Raw genomic sequence first — 21,000 nt, 5'->3', positions numbered from 1 at the left:
ACGTGTTTTTAGACATTTTTGCAAATGTATTAATAACGAAATACAGAAATATCTAATTTACGTAAGTGTTCACACCCCTGAGTCAATACTTTGTAGAAGCACCTTTTGGCAGTAATTACAACTGTGAGTCTGTAAGTCTCTAAGAGCTTTCCACACCTGGATTGTGCAACATTTGCCCATTTATTATTTTCAAAATTCTTCTATCTCTTTCAAAGTGGTTGTTGGACATTGCTAGACAACTGTTTTAAGGTTAGATTTTCAAGTAGATTTTAGTCAAAACTGTAACTCGGCCACTCAGGAACATTCAATGTCTTCTTGGTAAGAAACCCCAGTGTCGATTTGGCCTTGTGTTTTAGGTTGTCATGCTGAAAGGGGAATTCATCTCCCAGTGTCTGGTGGAAAGCAGACTGAACCAGGTTTTCCTCTTGGATTTTGCCTGTGGTTAGCTCCATTCCAATTATTTTTTTTATCCTGAAAAACTCCCCAGTCCCTAAAGATTACAAGCATACCCACAACATGATGCAGCCATCACTATGATTGAAAATATGGAGAGTGGTGCTCAGTGATGTATTGGATTTGCCCCAAACATAACACTTTGTATTCAGAGCAAAAAGTTAATTGCTTTGCCACATGTTTTGCAGTATTACGTTAGTGCCTTGTTGCAAACAGAATGCATGTTTTGGAATATTTTTATTCTGTACAGGCTTCCTTTTCACTCTGTAATTTATGTTAGTATTGTGGAGTAACTACAATGTTGTTGATCCATCCTCAATTTTCTCCTATCACAGCCATTAAACAATGTAACTGTTTTAAAGTCACCATTGGCTTCATGGTGAAATCCCTGAGCGGCTTCCTTCCTCTCCGGCAACTGAGATAGGTAGGATGCCTGTTTCTTTGTAGTGACTAGGTGTATTGATACATCATCCAAAGTGTAATTAATAACATCACCATGCTCAAAGGGATATTCAATGTTTGCTTTTTTTTATTTGTACCAATCTACCAATAGGTGACCTTCTTTGCGAGGCATTGGAAATCCCTTTCATGGGATTTCTACAACATTCTAAAGGGTCCATTGTGACATCTTGACTTCCAACAATCTATTATATTCACTGTAAACAACAATATAACATTTGACACAAATCTGCTACTTTGACAACTTTCACAAAGTGTGTGTTTGAACTCTTCCTCTACTTTTCTGCTATTCAAATCTGAAATCAGATTCTAACGATAGAGCTGTTTTGGTAACCTCATAAAAAAAATTCTAACAACTGCAATTCTAACCACTTTCCCAAGAAGTGAGACAAAAAGTTAGTGTAGGAAATCTTCCTCTGCTTTTCAAATATTAAATCAGAACAGGAATAGTTTCTAACAATCAAAGGTTAGAGATGTTTTAGTAACCTCATCGACTGCTTTCATTGAGCTAACGTCCCACTCATGTAACTTCGTTGGTGACATTTCCCTGGTTAGCATAGCAACATTTGGTCTCACTTTGCATTTAATAGCCCTCTTGACTCAGTCTGTTAGATGTGCCACAATTTTTGTTTTCTACAGTTAAGAAGTCACAAAAACATTGAGACCAGTACACACACTCCTTCCACAAGGATCTGCTGTCCAGATTGACAAGCCCATCTTGACGTTGTTGTACGAGAGAGGGTACGCACAGTTGATACAAGCTACGACCACAGAAAATAATACCCTGCTGGATCCAGTGTTCATTTCACAACCACAAACTTGCTTCCATTCAGATGTGCTGCAGAGATACTGAAGCTATCACAACCCAGTGTATTGCATTTTCACTTCAGACATCTCCCAGGTATGAATCTTGACCAAAACATTGGTATCACATTTCACTGCTTGCATTAGTTCTGTCTTCATTAGCATTAAAAAAAAGTCTACATTTGCATTTCAAATAATGAATTTTCACATGTACATTATGCTATACTCAGTTAATGTGTGTCCACGCCGGGGTCAGAGGTGCTCTGAGAGAAAGGGGTTCCCCGTTCCAGGCAGAGAGTCCCTCTACCCACTGATCCTCCTCCAGCCCAGAGAGGACTTCATGAACATCCCTCTGTTGTCCAAATACGTTGTGAAATATATATATTTTTAATTTACTTAACTTCAGTGCCTCATTGTCTTCTGTTCTCTATTATTACAGTTGTCATATACTTATGACAAGTGTTTGATATACTTCATACTTTATAAAATATTGTAACGACCCTGGGGTTGTAAGTGCGGAAATCGACTCTGCCGCACGAGAATGCTTTTGCGGCACGGTCGATAACGCGCCGGGGCTCGAAGGTCGAGGGTTCGAGACCTGCTCCCTGCCTGTTTCGTTACACTATGAAGCTTTTTGTCCATCTACTTTCATGGGATTTCCTCAGCATTCTAAACGGCCCATTGTGACATGACTTCCAAACTTTCAACTTTTGACACAAATCAGCTACTTTGACCACTTTCCCAACAAGTTAGACAATAACTTAGAGCAAATGAAAGAGATCCAGAGAGGATACATTTTAGAAAGGTTGGATTTCTTGTGTGTATAGCCATGGTGATCAACTGCACTGCACTGATGGAGCAGAAATCACATAAATCAAAGATAGATGTGGTAGTTGCAGCAGCAGAGAAATATTTGGGTATGAGGGATTTTAGTACAGAAGACCTACAGGGTGTTCCTCCCAGACCGGCGGCCTGATGTAGGATCTCTTGGGGCCAAAGTAGTGGGATGGGGTGGTGGGTTTGGGGGGATAGCATATAGGTGCAGGGTTAGATAGTGCTGCAATTTAAATGTTTCCCCTTTTCTCTTTTTTTTGGGACCAAAATGTAAAATTCACACTCCGACTTGTCAACAGCAGCTATACGCATCAAAGCGTCCAGTCTGCCGGAAAATCACATGAAGAAGAAGTAAACAACCCAGATAGTGGTCGCACAGGAACAGGCGTATACATTCCTGAATTAGATGTTCAAAATACTGTATGTAGAAGACAAACCGATGAACTCTGCCACTGGGTAGAGGTGAGGCCAAATGTAAGATCAGAGCCTATTTGATAGATGTGTGGCAGAAGAGGTGGGACTCTGAGCCCAAGGGCCAGGATTTATATGCCCTCTAAAGAAAGGTTGGTGGACCAAGATTCAAAGGTCAGATTAGGAAGTTATAGTTGGTGTTCGGTAAGCATAATGCTTTGCGTCTGGAGTGCATGGTTGATGTAACAGTGGAGCATGTGTTGTATTGTTACAGGTATGTTGAGGAGAGGGTGATATTCAAGTGTAGGGTCATTAAGGTTGGGGGGGGGTTGGAAGGGATTTGGGGGATGGGAGGTCTGTTGGAAGTTAATATGGCTATTTTTTATTTTCTTAGTAGTATGAGGATTTAGTTTTAAGGGTTTTTCTTTTCTATCAAAGTAGAGCTTTGAGAATCGTGATTGACCACGCACTCCAGCACAGTAGGTGGCGGCATGCACCTTAGACGTTTAAGACCGCCAATCTACCAAAGAAGAAGTCAACGGAATCAAGAACGACCAAGATCAATTTCCACGTTAAGCGTTTTTGTTGTTATTTAGACATGTATTAACCCTAGAACTCAAAATATTAATATATATTATCTAGGTAACGCTAACTAGCTACTAACAATGGCTAACTGTGTGGTTTTTCACACTCAAATAGCCTCCGTTATGGAGGTGCTAGCGAATGCTGCCGTGGCAGAGATCTGTAAACTCGTAGACGACGACTATGCAGTGTTTCGTTTGGAAATAACTCAAAGCCAGAAAGAAAACCGGGGATTGCGGAGGAAACTACAGCTACTGGAACTGAAGGTATCACGGGAGCGCGCAGAGAGAACAATGCGAGAGCGCGTCCTCGCCAGTCGTCCCAGTAGTGTCAAGATCCTCGACCAATACAGAGGGATGGCAAGAGGTACATTTTGCAGGACGAGGCTTCTGGGCCTGTTGCCCCGTTCCCCTCTGCGCATGTGTGACTTTAGATGCGTTATTAACCACATAGTTAACCAGAATTGGGTCTTTGACAGTTTTGGAATAGTATGCAATAATTCCCCTGATTACTTAGCAATCTTGCACAAAGACACAATATCATATTCTAACCATATTTGATTTATTTACTGCATTTATTTACTCAATGAAAATAAGATGCATGGAACATAATCTATAAATAGTATATCAAGATGTTTTGCGAAGTGTTACCTTACATCCGTGCCAAATCTAGACAGTGTTGTGTCCGAATACCCATACTTAAACTGCTTACTGTGTACTCATCGTCGCATACTATTTAGCAAGTACCATTAGTAAAAAAGTATGCAGTATGCAACGACCGCAACGCAGTAGCTACTCCTGACTGGCTGAGTAGGTGGGGCAGGACTGAGTGCGGGTGGATTTTTACAAATTCAGCAGACATTACATTAACCAACTTGATAATGATTAATTTCTCTAAATAGAATAGGCCTACTCAGGCTGGTTATAGTTAACTTGTCACATTCGACCTGCACTGTAGCCCAGGGGTCAGCCTGGTCTTATAGACTAGATGTAACATAGTAAAATGTAAATCCGGGAGACCAAATGAGTATGGTAGGTTATGTTTGGTATGGTTACATAAGGCAGATGGTTACTTAAGGCAAAAAATTTAGTCGGATAACTCGAACATCTAGCAACCCGAAGGTTGCGAGTTTGAATCTCATTACGGACAACTTTAGCATTTTTAGCTAATTGGCAACTTTAACTACTTACTTTTTTTTAGGTACTTTGCAACTACATAGCATGTTATCTAACCCTTCCCCTAACCTTAACCCCTAGCCTAGCTAATGTTAGCCAGCTAGCATTCATAGCATATGTTCTGCAAATTCGTAACATATCATAGGAAATGGGTGATTCAAATCAAATGTATTTATAAAGCCCTTCTTACATCAGCTGATGTTACAAAGTGCTATACAGAAACCCAGCCTAAAACCCCAAACAGCAAGCAATGCAGGTGTAGAAGCACGGTGGCAAGGAAAAACTCCCTAGAAAGGCCAGAACCTATGAAGAAACCTAGAGGAACCAGGCTATGAGGGGTTGTGCCGGGTGGTTGTGCCGGGTGGAGATTATAACAGAACATGGCCAAGATGTTCAAATGTTCATAGATGACCCGCAGGGTCAAATAATAACAATCACAGTGGTTGTTGAGGGTGCAACAGGTCAGCACCTCAGGAGTAAATGTCGGTTGGCTTTTCAAAGCCAATCATTCAGAGTATCTCTACCGCTCCTCCTGTCTCTAGAGAGTTGAAAACAGCAGGTCTGGGACAAGTAGCACATCCGGTGAACAGGTCAGGGTTCCATAGCCGCAGGCAGAACAGTTGAAACTCGAGCAGCAGCACGGCCAGGTGGACTGGGGACAGCAAGGAGTCATCAGGCCAGGTAGTCCTGAGGCATGGTCCTAGGGCTCAGGTCCTCCTCCGAGAGAGAATACTTAAATTCACACAGGACACCGGATAAGACAGGAGAAATACTCCAGATATAACAGACTGACCCTAGCCCCCCGACACAAACTACTGCAGCATAAATACTGGAGGCTGAGACCGGAGGGGTCGGGAGACACTGTGGCCCCGTCTGACGATACCCCCGGACAGGGCCAAACAGGCAGGATATAACCCCACCCACTTTACCAAAGCACAGCGCCCACACCACTAGGGGGATATATTCAAACCACCAACTTATCATCCTGAGACAAGGCCGAGTATAGCCCACAAAGATCTCCGCCACGGCACATCCCAAGGGGGACACCAACCCGGACAGGAACATCACGTCAGTGACTCTACCCACTCAAGTGACGCACCCCTCCTAGGGACGGCATGGAAGAGCACCTGTAATAGGGTTAGAGGCAGAGAATCCCAGTGGAGAGAGGGGAACTGGCCAGACAGAGACAGCAAGGGCGGTTCGTTGCTCCAGTGCCTTTCTGTTCACCTTCATACTCCTGGGCCAGACTACAGTCAATCATAGGACCTACTGAAGAGATGAGTCTTCAACAAAGACTTAAAGGTTGAGACCGAATCTGCGTCTCTCACATGGATAGGCAGACCATTCCATAAAAATTGAGCTCTATAGGAGAAATCCCTGCCTCCAGCTGTTTGCTCCCATGCTTTTCTAGGGACAGTAAGGGAGCCTGTGTCTTGTGACCGTAGGTATGTACGGCAGGACCAAACCGGAAAGATAGGTAGGAGCAAGCCCATGTAATGCTTTGTAGGTTAGCAGTAAAACCTTGAAATCAGCCCTTGCCTTAACAGGAAGCCAGTGTAGAGAGGCTAGCACTGGAGTAATATGATCAATAGTCAAGATTCTAGCAGTCATGTTTAGCACTAACTAAAGTTTATTTAGTGCTTTATCCGGGTAGCCGGAAAATAGAGCATTGCAGTAGTCTAACCTAGAAGTGACAAAAACATGGATGAATTTTTCTGCATTATTTTTGGACAGAACGTTTCTGATTTTCTAATGTTACGTAGATGGAAAAAAGCTTTCCTTGAAACAGTCTTGATATGTTCGTCAAAAGAGAGATCAGGGTCCAGAGTAATGCCGAGGTCCTTCACAGTTTTATTTGAGACGAATGTACAACCATCAAGATTAATTGTCAGATTCAACAGAAGATCTCTTTGTTTCTTGGGACCTAGAACAAGCATCTCTGTTTTGTCCGAGTTTAAAAGTAGAACATTTGCCCTCCATCCTCTTCCCTATGTCTGAAACACAGGCTTCCAGGGAGGACAATTTTGGGGCTTCACCAGGTTTCATTGAAATGTACAGCTGTGTGTCATCTGCATAGCAGTGAAAGTTAACATTATGTTTCCTAATGACATCACCAAGAGGTAAAATATATAGTGAAAACAATAGTGGTCCTAAAACGGAGCCTTGAGGAACACTGCAATTTACAGTTGATTTGTCAGAGGACAAACCATCCACAGAGACAAACTGATATCTTTCCGACAAATAAGATCTAAACCAGGCCAGAACTTGTCCGTGTAGACCAATTTGGGTTTCCAATCTCTCCAAAAGAATATGGTGATCGATGGTATCAAAAGCAGCACTAAGGTCTAGGAGCACGAGGACAGATGCAGAGCCTCAGTCTGACGCCATTAAAAGATTTACCACCTTCACAAGTGCAGTCTCACTGCTATGATATGGTCTAAAACCAGACTGAAGCGTTTCGTATACATTGTCTTCAGGAAGGCAGTGAGTTTCTGCGCAACAGCTTTTTCTAAAATTGTTGAGAGGAATGGCAGATTCGATATAGGCCGATAGTTTTTAAAATATTTTCTGGGTACACATCCGGTGGATAGAGAGCCCTTTATTATGTTCAACATAGGAGGGCCAAGCACAGGAAGCAGCTCTTTCAGTGGTTTAGTTGGAATAGGGTCCAGTATGCAGCTTGAAGGTTTAGAAGCCATGATTATTTTCATCAATGTGTCAAGAGATATAGTACTAAAAAACTTGAGTGACTCCCTTGATCCTTGGTCCTGAAAGAGTTGTGCAGACAGGACAACTGAGCTTTGGAGGAATACGCAGATGTAAAGAGGAGTCGGTAATTTGCTTTCTAATGATCATGATCTTTTCCTCAAAGAAGTTCATAAAATGTATCACTGCTGAAGTGAAAGCCATCCTCTCTTAGGGAATGCTGCTTTTTAGTTAGCTTTGCGACAGTATCAAATGTTTTTTTGGATTGTTCTTATTTTCCTCAATTAAGTTGGAAAATAGGATGATCAAGCAGCAGTGAGGGCTCTTCGATACTGCATGGTACTGTCTTTCCAATCTAGTCGGAAGACTTCCAGTTTGGTGTAGAGCCATTTCCTTTCCAATTTTCTGGAGGCTTGCTTCAGAGCTCAGGTATTTTCTGTATACCAGGGAGCTAGTTTCTTAAGACAAATGTTTTTGGTTTTTAGGGGTGCGACTGCATCTAGGGTATTGCACAAGGTTAAAATTAGTTCCTCAGTTGGGTGGTTAACTGATTTTTGTCCTCTGACGTCCTTGGGTAGGCGGAGGGAGTCTGGAGAGGCATCTTGGAAGCTTTGGGTTGTCCGAGAATTTATAGCACAACTTTTGATGATCCTTGGTTGGGGTCTGAGCAGATTATTTGTTGCGATTGCAAACGTAATAAAATGGTGGTCCGATAGTCCAGGATTATGAGAAAAAACATTTAAGATCCACACAACTACCTCTTTCCCTACTGTATTTGTTTTATTTATTTATTTTGCTCCTTTGCACCCCATTATTTTTATTTCTACTTTGCACATTCTTCCACTGCAAATCTACCATTCCAGTGTTTTACTTGCTATATTGTATTTACTTTGCCACCATGGCCTTTTTTTGCCTTTACCTCCCTTATCTCACCTCATTTGCTCACATCGTATATAGACTTGTTTATACTGTATAATTGACTGTATGTTTGTTTTACTCCATGTGTAACTCTGTGTCGTTGTATGTGTCGAACTGCTTTGCTTTATCTTGGCCAGGTCGCAATTGTAAATGAGAACTTGTTCTCAACTTGCCTACCTGGTTAAATAAAGGTTAAATAAATAAAAATTTGTTACACTAGGTCCAGAGTATGACTGTGGCAGTGAATAGGTCCGGAGACATGTTGGACAAAACCAAGAGTCGATGATGGCTCCGAAAGCCTTTTGGAGTGAGTCTGTGGACTTTTCCATGTGAATATTAAAGTCACCAAAAATGTGAATATTATCTGCTATTATTACAAGGTCCGATAGAAATTCAGGGAACTCAGTGAGGAACGCTGTATATGGCCCAGGAGGCCTGTAAACAGTAGCTATAAAAAAGTGATTGAGTAGGCTGCATAGATTTCATGACTAGAAGCTCAAAAGACAAAAACGTAGTTTATTTTTTTGTGAATTGAAATTTGCTATTATAAATGTTAGCAACACCTCCGCCTTTGCGGGATGCGCGGGGGATATGGTCACTAGTGTAACCAGGAGGTAAGGCCGCATTTAACACAGTCAATTTATCAGGCTTAAACCATGTTTCAGTCAGGCCAGTCACATCAAGATTATGATCAGTGATTCATTCATTCATTGACTATAACTGCCTTGGAAGTGAGGGATCTAACATTATGTAGCCGTATTTTGAGATGTGAGGTATCACAATCTCTTTCAATAATGGCAGGAATGGAGGTGGTCTTTATTCCAGTGAGATTGCTAAAGCGAACACCACCATGTTTAACCTAGGTCGAGTCACAGACACGGTCTCAATGGGGATAGCTGAACTGACTACACTGACTGTGCTAGTGGCAGACTCCACTAAGCTGGCAGGCTGGCTAACAGCCTGCTACCTGGCCTATACTCTATCTCATTGTGGAGCTAGGAGAGTTAGAGCCCTGTCTATGTTTGTAGATAAGATGAGAGCACCCCTCCAGCTAGGATGGAGTCCGTCACTCCTCAACAGGCCAGGCGTGGTCCTGTTTGTTGGTGAGTCCCAGAAAGAGGTCTAATTATCTACAAATTCTATCTTTTGGGAGGGGCAGAAAACAGTTTTCAACCAGCGATTGAGTTGTGAGACTGCTGTAGAGCTCATCACTCCCCCTAACTGGGAAGGGGCCAGAGACAATTACTCGACGCCGACACATCTTTCTAGCTGATTTACACGCTGAAGCTCTGACTGTTTCATCCTAACATCATTGGTTTCGAAGTAGATAACAATATCCCTATACTCTCGCCAGTTTTATCTTTAGCCAGCACCATCTTCAGATTAGCCTTAATGTAGGATGATTCCTTTTAAGTCTAATACTGCGGGTAATGGAGTCGCCAATGACTAGGGTTTTCAATTTGTCAGAGCTAATGGTGGGAGCCTTCGGCGTCTCAGATCCCGTAACGGGAGGAGTAGAGACCAGAGAAGGCTCGGCCTCTGACTCCGACTCGCTGCTTAATTAATGGGGAAAACCGGTTGAAAGTTTCTGTCGGCTGAATGAGCGACACCGGTTGAGCATTCCTACAGCATTTCCTTTCAGAAGCCATGAGAAAGTTGTCCGGCTGCGGGGACTGTGCGAGGAGATTTATACTACTATCTGTACTTACTGGGGGCATCCGTACCTATGTAGGACATGCAAGGGTTAGGTTAATAAACAGGCTGGAGCTAGAACCTCGTTGTCGCGCGTCTTTATTTTAGATCATACTACATCCTACACTGAAATTACCATTGCCTAACGATTGCGTCTGAAGCTGGGCTTGCAGCACATCTATCCTCGCCGTAAAGCGATCGTTCTCCTGTATATTATGAGAACAGCGACTGCAATTAGAAGGCATAATGTTAATGTTACTACTTTTAGCTTCGGCTGGTGGAGGTCCTGACGAACCATGTCCAGATAAAAACTGTCAATGGTGTACTATATGGCGTTGAGCATTGACAGTAGCTAACCTAACCACCTCTTTTCCCTCAATCGCTCTCTCTGGTGAAGGACATCTCTCTGGAGGCCACAAGAGCTTTGTGAAGCCAGCAAGAGACAATACATGGAGAGATGACCAACCAATCACTGTTGATGAGGGGAGTGGAACCTCATCCCAGCACATTATGGTGATAGAGGTTAGTGTAATAGTGTAACATAAAAAAATTACAGTACATCAAATAGGCCGTCATTGTAAATAAGAATTTGTTCTTAACTGACTTGCTTATAAATAAAGGTTTTTAAAAAAACAAACAATTAACTTGCTAACATGTACATCCTAATTTATAGCTTGTTAGACTTCACTATGACGTTGTTATCCAATTCAACTCATGTACCAATAATAACCTCCTCTCTTCTTGTGTCAGTCTGTAGATGTAGAGGCTGCAGGTCCTGGAGGATCGTCTCTGGTCAAGCAGGAGAGGACTGAAGAAGACGACCCACAACAAAACAGAAACATCCAGACTGAAGCAGCGGCTGGAGTGGCATCCCCTTTAGCCACAAAGTACCTCACCGCCTCACCCCAGCCCAGGACCAAAACCAACATCACAGAGGACAGTGGAACGCTGAACGCTGTCCTCAAGTCAGAGACCGACACAGAGACTTTAATTGTAACACAAAGGCTTTTACACACAGGATCTGACCACAGGTCAGACCCAGAGAGACTGGGGCTGGGGCCAATTGGCTGTCCTCCTGCTCCTGGCTCAGAGTATTTACTTTACAGTAACCCGAGCCCAAGGACAGTTCATTCCCATCGAGATGCAGGTGACGCGTTAGAGACGGGCAATGATCCGTCTTGTTCTTACAATACAGAGGTGGACCCTGGCAACATGCCCTTGGGTTTAGAGACACATAATGATCTGTCTAGAGGGGACTGGAACCGGTACAGTAGTAGCGTATACTCTGAAGGGTGCCTAGATAAGAAAGAGGAGGTTATAGTGGTAGATGAGGTGACTGTGAAAGTGGAGGGCGATGCTCCTCCCACATGGAATGCAGATAGTCATCTAGGAGACAGACACTCACAGGGCAGAGATTTGTTAGATTACAGTGGAAGCTTAGGGACAAATCAAAATGTCGCCACCCACTCCCCTTTACACGCGTTCAGGGATCGCGACCCAGTGTCCACGACAATGGGGCCTTCCGATTCACACGGCAACATCCTTTTCAATCAGGTATTGAACTCAAAGGACCAAAGGACCAAGGCCCAGGCAGGGGGAGCAACATCAGACAATAGTAATGAGAAACGGTTCCTCTGCATGTTCTGTAACAAAGGGTTCAGCTGCCTCCAGAAGTTGGAGATCCACCAGAGGGTCCACACAGGGGTGAAACCCTTCAGCTGTACCCAGTGTCATATGCGCTTCTCCCACTCGTCCAGCCTTAAGAGGCACCAGAGGGTCCACACAGGGGTGAAACCATTCAGCTGTACCCAGTGTCACATGCGCTTCGCCCAGGCTGGTGACTTGAAGAGGCACCAGAGGGTCCACACGGGGGAGAAACCCTATAGCTGTACCCAATGTCACATGCGCTTCGCCCAGGCTGGCAACCTGAAGATGCACCTGAAGGTCCACACGGGAGAGAGGCCGTTTGCCTGTACGGACTGCGGGAAGAGGTTCTCTGAGAGGAGCTACCTCATGATACACCAGCAGAAAAACCATTCCACTCTAGAACATAGAAAGTAACCTTTCCACTCGTTAGACATTTAGATCAAACTCCGCATTAAAGACAAAGATACAATTTCATTGTTATCAGCAGAAAAGATCCAGAGATCCATTTGGAATAACAAGAGTAACAGATTTCAGTGTTGAATATTCCTGGGTAGAATATTGCATCCAGACATAGTAGATATATAAGCCGAAAAAGTGTTATATATTGTGTTTGTACTGTGTAGACTATATAATGTTCACAAATGCCTATTTCATTACTTCCATTCAACTACTTTAGTTTTTTCCCCAAGACACTTTTAATGAGAATGTATGCAGTTTATTAAAATCATGCAGATTTTTTGTTGAGACGTGGTTTTCATATGGTGTATTTCAAACGTGTTTATGTTTAATAAACACAAAATGGGACTTTTAAATTCTAAGACTTTCATTGAGACTCCCTTTAACATACATCATATCTGATCTCACCCTATTCTGCATACACAAAACAGTGCTTATAAGCAAATAACTTACTAAATAATACTAACAAACCTACTGTACACGTCAAAATAGTTAGTCAGGTCGGTCTGACTTTTGACTTATCACAGCTGACTTATTTTTACCCACAGCAATGTTTATGTCCACCATGATGGGTTTAACAACAATGAAGTCATTGTGTAACTACAGTATAGGACTGAAACGTATCTGTGCGTGTGTACGTACCCTAGGGAGTGTATGTCTGTGTAATCTGTATCACCTGTCTCTTCCAGGAGGAGGAGGGTCCAGAGGTGCTGCTTGTGAAGAGGGAGGGATGTGAGGAGGGTCTGGGGAACCATGGTCATGGAATTTCTATAACATTTAAGCTTATTTACTGCATTTCTACACAATTTAAAACTCTAAAATACAATTTGGAGAACAGCAAAAACAAATTGACATCTTGTTGCTGTAGCTTCAAATTGAGGAGCAATTAGGGTTCAGTGCCTGGGTCAAGGGCAGATGAAGTAGACATGGAGGATGGGAAGCCTGATCTGCACTGGTGAAAGAGGAAACAATAGAAGACTGACCAGAGAGTATTGATCTGCTGAGTGGACAAAAGATGGGAGGAGCAAGGTAAGGGAGACATACAGTTAATTAGGTACACCCATTAGGTACACCCATCTAGTACCAGGTCAGGCCCCCTTTTGCCTCCAGAATAGCCTGAATTCTTCAGGGCGCAGATTCTATAAGTTGGAAATGTTCCACATGGATATTGGTCCATGCTGACGCGATGGCATCGCGCAGCTGTTGCAAATTGGCCGGCATTACACCACCGCTACCAGCCTATACCGTTGACACCAGGAAGGATGGGTCCATGGACTCATACTGCTTGTGCAAAATCCTGACTCTGCTATCAGCATGATTTAACAGGAACCGGGATTAGTCAGACCAGGCAATGCTTTTCCCTCCTCCAGTGTTGGTGATCGCGTGCCCACTGGAGCCTCATTTCTAGCTGATAGGAGTGGAACCCGGTGCTGCAATAGCCACTCTGTGACAAGGATCGACGAGTTATGCATTGCATTGTAAGATGTCGTTCTGCACACCACTGTTGTACTGCGCTGTTATTACTTTATTTGTGGCCGCCTGTTTGCTTGCACGATTCTTGCCATCTGGGTGGCCATCTTGGATTTCCAGACCCAGACGGGTGCAGCCAAGGGCCCAGGGAACGGCATCACCGAGCGGACCAGAACTGGAGGTTAGTGGCGACATAGTGGAGGTCAGTGGATGGGACAGCGTCCTCAACTCTGGGCTGGGGAACAACACTGTTAACCACAACCAGAAACAGACAGTCAAACACAAAACTTCCAAACTTAGTCTCCATGACAACAGACTGGTAGAGACCATGGCCAGCCTGCCTTCTATAGGTTCTATCAACTGGAACATGGACCCTGCAACAACACAGACACTTCCTGGCCTTCGTCCTCTTCACACTCTCCTTATGTTAAACCAGACCTGACAATGCCAGTGCCTCAACGCCGAATGGCTACACAAGCACATTGGCAAATGACAGTAGTTGAGAAAGAATCAGTAAAGGTGGCAGCGCCAAAGATAAATTATTCCTGTGTTCATTCTGTGGGAAAGTCTTCCATTTCCCCAAACAGGTGTAGATCCACCAGAGGATGCACACGATGGAAAAACCATTCGGTTGCCACTTGTGCCCGGACTGTTTCACCCACTCGTCCAGTCTGAAGAGGCACCAGAGGTTCCACACAGGACAGAAACCCTACAGCTGACCCCGGTGTGAGAAGAGGTTCTAAATAAACACATGAAGATCCACACGGGAGAGGCCGTTGCCTGTACCCACTGTTGGAAGAGGTTCTCAGAGAAGATCAACCTCAGGATTCACTAACATAAAATGCACACAGCCCATGTGTAGAGTATAGTAATGTAATGTAGTACTAGGTAGTTTGTTTGTAGTTAATTCTGTTGGTTTTGGATGTATAGGGAACTGGATGAGGTGAACTGAGGAAAGAATGAATATGATGAGGCAGAGTAGATTATATGGGGATGGTTGGTGTGATGGTGTCTGTAAAAGTTTAATACAAAATTGACTCTGTGCTGACTGACATGGTCATTTTTGTATCATTGCAGGGACTGAGCTCAGACGAATCAGAACCCTAGATCACTGTTCTGTTCCGGAACACTAGAGATCACTTTTGTTCCCGGTTCTGTTTCGTTCTTTTCCGGTTTTCGGTTCTGTTCTCTGAACTGGTTCCAAACCTCTTGAATGTTTTGTCATTCAGGTCCAAAAAGTCACTTTCTGAGCACTTCTACATTGGGCAAATATGTATGAAAGGTTTCATTTCAATCAAAAAGGGTGCAGTCAAAAAGGGATTGAATTCCAATAGATATACCCAGAGGCATAAATCAGGGATCTAGTCTGCAGCCCAGACCCTTCTCTTCACGGTCAGTGGAGGGAGGAAGCTGATAGAGATAGACCCTCCTGATACTACGATATTAACACCACAGTATCCATAATGAACAGAGCAGGTCACTCTGGGCTTCAGGATTCACAGAGAGTGGTGGGAGACTTAACAGGAAGTCTGTCTTCTCTTTCAGGATCTCACCTCATGCCTGGTGAATGGGTTCATACAAAGACTGGGCCTGGTTCAAGCCTTCCTCAGCTACCTCAGAGTTACCCAACCAATACAGACAAGCTAAGGACGGGCGTTCACCACAAGCGGTACCTAGCCTATAACACAGCACACAATCCCAACAACACCCAAACAATGGCTAGAGGTCAAGGAGGGAGCTCAAAGACTAACTACTTGAGGGTGGTGGCTCGTGCTTCTACCTCCTCTGGTGTCATTTGGTCACAACATGGGAGGGCGAGTATTGGGACGGACGCCGATAAGCCTGCCACATGTGTGGGAAGTGCTTCACTGATGAGAACTATATGAAGAAACACCAGACCATTCACACCAAGGAGAGGCCCTTCAAGTACAAACTATGTACACAATAACTTTTCCTTCCTGAGTACCCTTATCAGACATAGGCGTATCCACAACAGGGAGAAATTGTTGCAGTGTGGCTTGAGATGTACACAGGGGATATGTGGTAACCATTCTTTATCTGACATATTATAGTTATCATGTGAAGTGTCTTGGGGTAAGAGGATATTTAACCACATACCCCTTATCGACCCTTTGTTACATTGTCATTTGAAACAGGCTTGTATAAATACCTGTTTTTAGAGTGACAGTAAACCTAGGCTAGAACAAGGACAGTTTAATATTGACCTTACTGAGGTGTAGATGGAATAAAGTAATATTATTTTCTACTATATTATTGCTAACACACTGTTATTTTTTTAACAAGTCGGCTCTCATCTTGAAAGCTAGTGATCTTAGGAGATTTGATGTGTAATGTAATAGATGGGTTGGTTGTTTAGCACCAAAACCGACATGTACAATAATGGAGCAAAACAGATTTTAGCCATATTTAGCCACAGATTTTAGCCATATTAGTATCGACATGAAATCAATCAAAACACCTCAAAACAAGGCATGGTATTTAGAACAAGCTGAAACGAGCCACTTATGATTCCACAATTAGCAGTTTCTTGTCATTCTTGCTAGCAATCTGGCCATCCTGAATCACAACAGGATGACTTTTGCCCCATGGAAACGCGCATTTTTCATGACGGCGTCACGGTCTATATGCAGCACTGTAAGTCAAAGAACAGGGCGCGTAACTTTCTCATTTAACCACACCATTTGAGCTATGACGCCAACCAATAAGATCACTTCTCTTTAGTTTAAACGGAAGTGAACATTGACCATGAACAATTTCCACGTTAGCGGTTTTTTGGTTATTATTTCGACGTTTATTGAAACCATGTAACTCCAAATATGACTAATTTAGCGGCACGGCATCACATACTTTTCCCAGGTAGTGTTTAGTTCGTGTTGGAGACAGGACTTGGTTGATAGATGGTATCTTGGTAACGCTATCTAGCTGCTAACGTTAGCTAACAATGGCTAACTGTATGGTTTTTCACACTCAAATAACTTCCATCATGGAGGTGCTAGCGAATGCAGCCGTGGCAGAGATCTGTAAACTCGTAGACGACGACTATGCAGTGTTTCGTTTGGAAATGTCTCAAAGCCAGAAAGAAAACACGGCATTGCGGAGGAAACTACAGCTACTAGAACTGAAGGTGGCACGGGAGCGCGTCCTCGGCAGTCGTCCCAGTAGTGTCAAGATCCTCGACCGAAGCAGAGGAATGGCAAGAGGTACATTTTTCAGAGGGCCTAGCTGCGGGGCCTCTCGCCCACTTCCCCTCTGCGCATTTGTGACTTAAGATGAGTTAACCAATATTGTGTCTTGGTCAGTTTTTGGATAATTCCCCTGATTAATTAAATATCTTGCGCAAAGACACTCATATTCTTACGACTTTCTTGATTTACTTCATTCCCTGTTATTTACTAATTGAAAACAATATGATGCATGGAACATAAATCGATCTATAAATAGTATATCAAGAAGTTATACAAAGTGTTACCTTACATCCTTGCCAATTCTAGACAATGTCAATAGTGTACAAATATAGTGTTGAGCATTGACAGTAGTTAACCTAAACACCTCTCTTCCCCCAATCACACTCTCTCGGGTGAAGGACATCTCACTGGAGGGCACAGAAGCTTTGTTAAGCCAGCGGGACGCAATAGATGGAGAGATGACCAATCAATCACTGTTGATGAGGAGAGTGGAACCTTAACCAAGGATGTTATCGTGATAGAGGTTAGTGTAAAAGTGTTGCATAAAAAATATTCCAGTTATTTGTAAATCAAGTATGGCCTGTTTATTTCAGAAATGTTTCCATCAGCTATTCACTTGCTTACATGTACATCCTAATTTATCTACCATAGGGAGGCTTGTGAGACTTCCCTGCAACATTGTTATCCAATTAAACTCATGTGCCGGTAATAACCTCCTCTCTTCTTGTCAGTCTGCAGATGCAGAGGCTGCAGGTCCTAGAGTCAAGCTGGAGAAGGCTGAAGGAGAGGAGGACCCACGGCTCATCAGAAACATTCAGACTGGAGCGGTTGGAGAGTCCCCTATAGCTACGGAGGACTCCACCACCGCCCCAGCACCTTCTAGGACCCAACCCAGCATCACGGAGGTCAGTGGAATGCCGAACGCCGTCCTCAAGTCAGAGACAGACAAGGAGACTTTAACTGTAACACACAGGCTCTTACATACAGGATCTGACCACGGATCAGACTCAGAAAGGCTGGGGCCACTGGGCTGTCCTCCTGCTCCCGGCCTAGAGTACTTTCCGGTATTTCACCAGAGCCAGGTTCATTCCCGTGGTGATGGTGACACGTTAGACACTGGTGGTGATGATCCGTCTTGTTCTTACTCTACAGAGATGGACCCTGGCAATATGCTCTTGTCTTTAGAGACACAGACTGATCTGTCTAGTGGGGACTGGAACCAGTATAGTAGTAGTGTATACTCTGAAGGGTGCCTAGATAAGAAAAGGGAGGTTATAGTCGTAGATGAAGTGGATGGAGATGTTCCTCTGACATGGAATGCAGACCAGACTCAATTAGGAGAAGGACACTCACAAGGCAGAGATTTCATAGATTATAAGGAAAGCGTAGAGATGAATCCAAATGTCGCCACCCACTCCCCTATACACGCGTTCAGGGATCGCGATACAATGTCCACATCAATGGGGTCTTCGGATTCCCACAGACGCGTCCTTTTCGATCAGGTATTGAACTCAAAGGACCAAAGGGCCATGGCTCAGGGAGGGGGAGCAACATCAGGCAATAGTAAAGAGAAACGGTTCCTCTGCATGTTCTGTAACAAAGGCTTCAGCTGCCTCCAGAAGGTGGAAATCCACCAGAGGGTCCACACAGGGGTGAAACCCTTCAGCTGTACCCAGTGTCACATGAGCTTTGCCCAGGCTGGCAACCTAAAGATCCACCAGAGGGTCCACACAGGGGTGAAACCCTTCAGCTGTACCCAGTGTCATATGCACTTCTCTCATTCATCCAGCCTGAAGAGGCACCAGAGGATCCACGCAGGAGAGAAATCCTTCAGCTGCCCCCCAGTGTGAAAATGCGTTTTCCCTCCAGAACCAGCTGAAGAAGGACCTGAAGGTCCACACGGGAGAAAGGCTGTTTGTGTGTACGCACTGCGGGAAGAGGTTCATAGAGGAGCTACCTCAGTATACACCAGCTGAAAAACCATTCCACTCTATACCTGAAACCCTACATTAAAGTCAAAGATTCATTTTAATTTCATTCAGCGGAAAGGTCCACAGATACCTTTTGTAATAACAAAAGTAACACATTTCAGTGATGAATATTCCTGGGTACAATATTGCATTCAGCCATTGTCTGATATATACGGCATATATAAACATATACAGTACCAGTCAAAAGTTTGGACACACCAAATCATTCAAGATTTTTATTTTTTACTATTCTCTACAGTATTCGAACAATAGTGAAGACATCAAAACTATGAAATAACACATGGAATCATGAAGTAACCAAAAAAGTGTTAAACAAATCGAACCATATGAGATTCTTCAAAGTAGCCACCTTTTGCCTTGACAGCTTTGCACACTCTTGGCATTCTCTCAACCAGCTCCATGAGGAATGCATATGTGGGAAGGAGTTCCCACATATGCTGAGCACTTGTTGGCTGCTATTCCTTCACTCTGTGGTCCAACTCATCCCAAACCATCTCAATTGGGTTGAGGTTGGGGGATTGTGGAGGCCAGGTCATCTGACACAGCACTCATCACTCTCATTCTTGGTCAAATAGCCCTTACACGGCCTGGAGGTGTGTTTTGGGTCATTGTCCCGTTGAAAAATAAATGATAGTCCCACTAAGCCCAAACCAGATGGGATGGCATATCGCTGCACAATGCTGTGGTAGCCATGCTGGTTAAGTGTGCCTTGAATTAAAAAAAAAATCATCGACAGTGTCACCAGCAAAGCACCATCACACCACCTCTTCCATTTTTCACGGTGGGAACCACACATGCGGAGATCATCCGTTCACCTACTCTGCGTCTCACAAAGACGCGGCAGTTGGAACCAAAAATCTCAAATTTGGGCTCAGACCAAAGGACAGATTTACACCGGTTTAATGTCCATTACTCATGTTTCTTCTTCTTATTGGTGTCCTATTAGTAGTGGTTTCTTTGCAGCAATTAGACCATGAAGGCCTGATTCATGCAGTCTCCTCTGAACAGTTGTTGAGATGTATCTGTTACTTGAACTCTGAAGCATTTATTTAGGCTGCAATCTGAAGTGCAGTTAACTCTAATGAACTTCTTCTATGCAGCAGAGGTAACTCTTGGTCCTCATGAGAGCCAGTTTCATCATAGTGCTTGATGGTTTTTGCGACTGCACTTGAAATAAACTTTCTTAATATTTTCCAGCACTTGAAGAAAAAGTTATTGACATTTTCCAGATCAACTAATCTTCGTCTTTCAAGTAATGATGGACTGTCATTTCTCTTTGCTTAGTTGAGCTGTTCTTGCAATAATATACTTTAAAAACATTTTTTAAACCAAATATACCCTCCCCTACCTTGTCACAACACAACTGATTGGCTTAAACGCATCAAAGAAAGAAATTCCACAAATTAACTTTTAAGAAGGCACAACTGTTAATTGAAATGCATTCAAGGTGACTACCTCGTGAAGCTGGTTGAGAGAAGGCCAAAAGTGTGCAAAGCTGTCATCAAGGCAAAGGGTGGCTACTTTGAAGAATGTCAAATATAAAATAAATGTTGATATGTTAAACACTTAATTTAAGATGGGATTCATTTATGATACTCTTTGAAGAGGTAGGGTTTCAGAAATTTTCAGAAGATGGGCAGGGACTCTGCTGTTCTAGCTTCAGGGGGAAGCTGGTTCCATCATTGGGGTGCCAGGACAGAAATTAGCTTTGATTGGGCTGAGCGGGAGCTGATCCCTCGTAGGTGTGGGACGGCCAAGAGATAAGATGTGGCAGAACAGAGTGGTCAGGTTGGGATGTAAAGTTTGAGCAGTTCCCCTTGCTGCTCCGTAGGCAAGCACCATAGTCTTAGTGGATGCAAGTTTTTACAGGATGCCACTGGAGGAGCAGGGTGACATGGGAGAACTTGGGAAGGTTGAACACAGGCAGGCTACAGTGTTCTGGATAAATAGCAGGGGTTTGATGGCACAAGCAGGGAGCCCAGCCAAAAGAGTTGTAGTAGTCTAGACGGGAGATGACGAGCCTGGATTAGGACCTGCACCGTGTGAGGAAGGGTCGTACTCTACAGATGTTGTAGAGCATGAACCTGCGAGGAGCGAGTCACGGCCTTGCAGAGAATGACAGAGTGTTGTCCATGATCACACAAAGGTTCTTTGCACTCTAGGAGGACACTGTGGTGTTGTCAACCGTGATGGAGA

The 21,000-nt window shown here is 43.7% G+C and overlaps 1 protein-coding gene across 4 annotated transcripts; it reads left to right on the top strand.

Annotated features, from left to right (window-relative positions):
- Positions 1-3,201: 3,201 nt before the first annotated feature.
- Positions 3,202-19,050, top strand: LOC110497403 (zinc finger protein 566-like). 4 transcript variants are annotated; one of them, XM_021573497.2, is made up of 4 exons: positions 3,420-3,809; positions 16,753-16,828; positions 17,212-17,336; positions 17,545-19,050. In XM_021573497.2, exons 1-4 carry the CDS (start codon positions 3,627-3,629, stop codon positions 18,661-18,663), a joined length of 1,503 nt encoding a protein of 500 aa, XP_021429172.2. In that variant the 5' UTR covers positions 3,420-3,626; the 3' UTR covers positions 18,664-19,050. The 4 variants fall into 4 exon arrangements, with proteins under 4 accessions (XP_036809665.1, XP_021429172.2, XP_036809664.1 ...); XM_036953770.1 differs by lacking the exons at positions 3,420-3,809; positions 16,753-16,828; positions 17,212-17,336; positions 17,545-19,050 and adding exons at positions 3,202-3,235; positions 10,432-10,556; positions 10,785-12,493; XM_036953769.1 differs by lacking the exon at positions 16,753-16,828 and having other exon boundaries at positions 3,421-3,909.
- The last annotated feature ends 1,950 nt before the right edge of the window (positions 19,051-21,000 follow it).

Source organism: Oncorhynchus mykiss, chromosome 19, assembly GCF_013265735.2.
Source record: "Oncorhynchus mykiss isolate Arlee chromosome 19, USDA_OmykA_1.1, whole genome shotgun sequence".
NCBI classification, from domain to species: Eukaryota; Metazoa; Chordata; class Actinopteri; order Salmoniformes; family Salmonidae; genus Oncorhynchus; species Oncorhynchus mykiss.
This window is presented reverse-complemented; position numbering and strand designations above follow the sequence as displayed.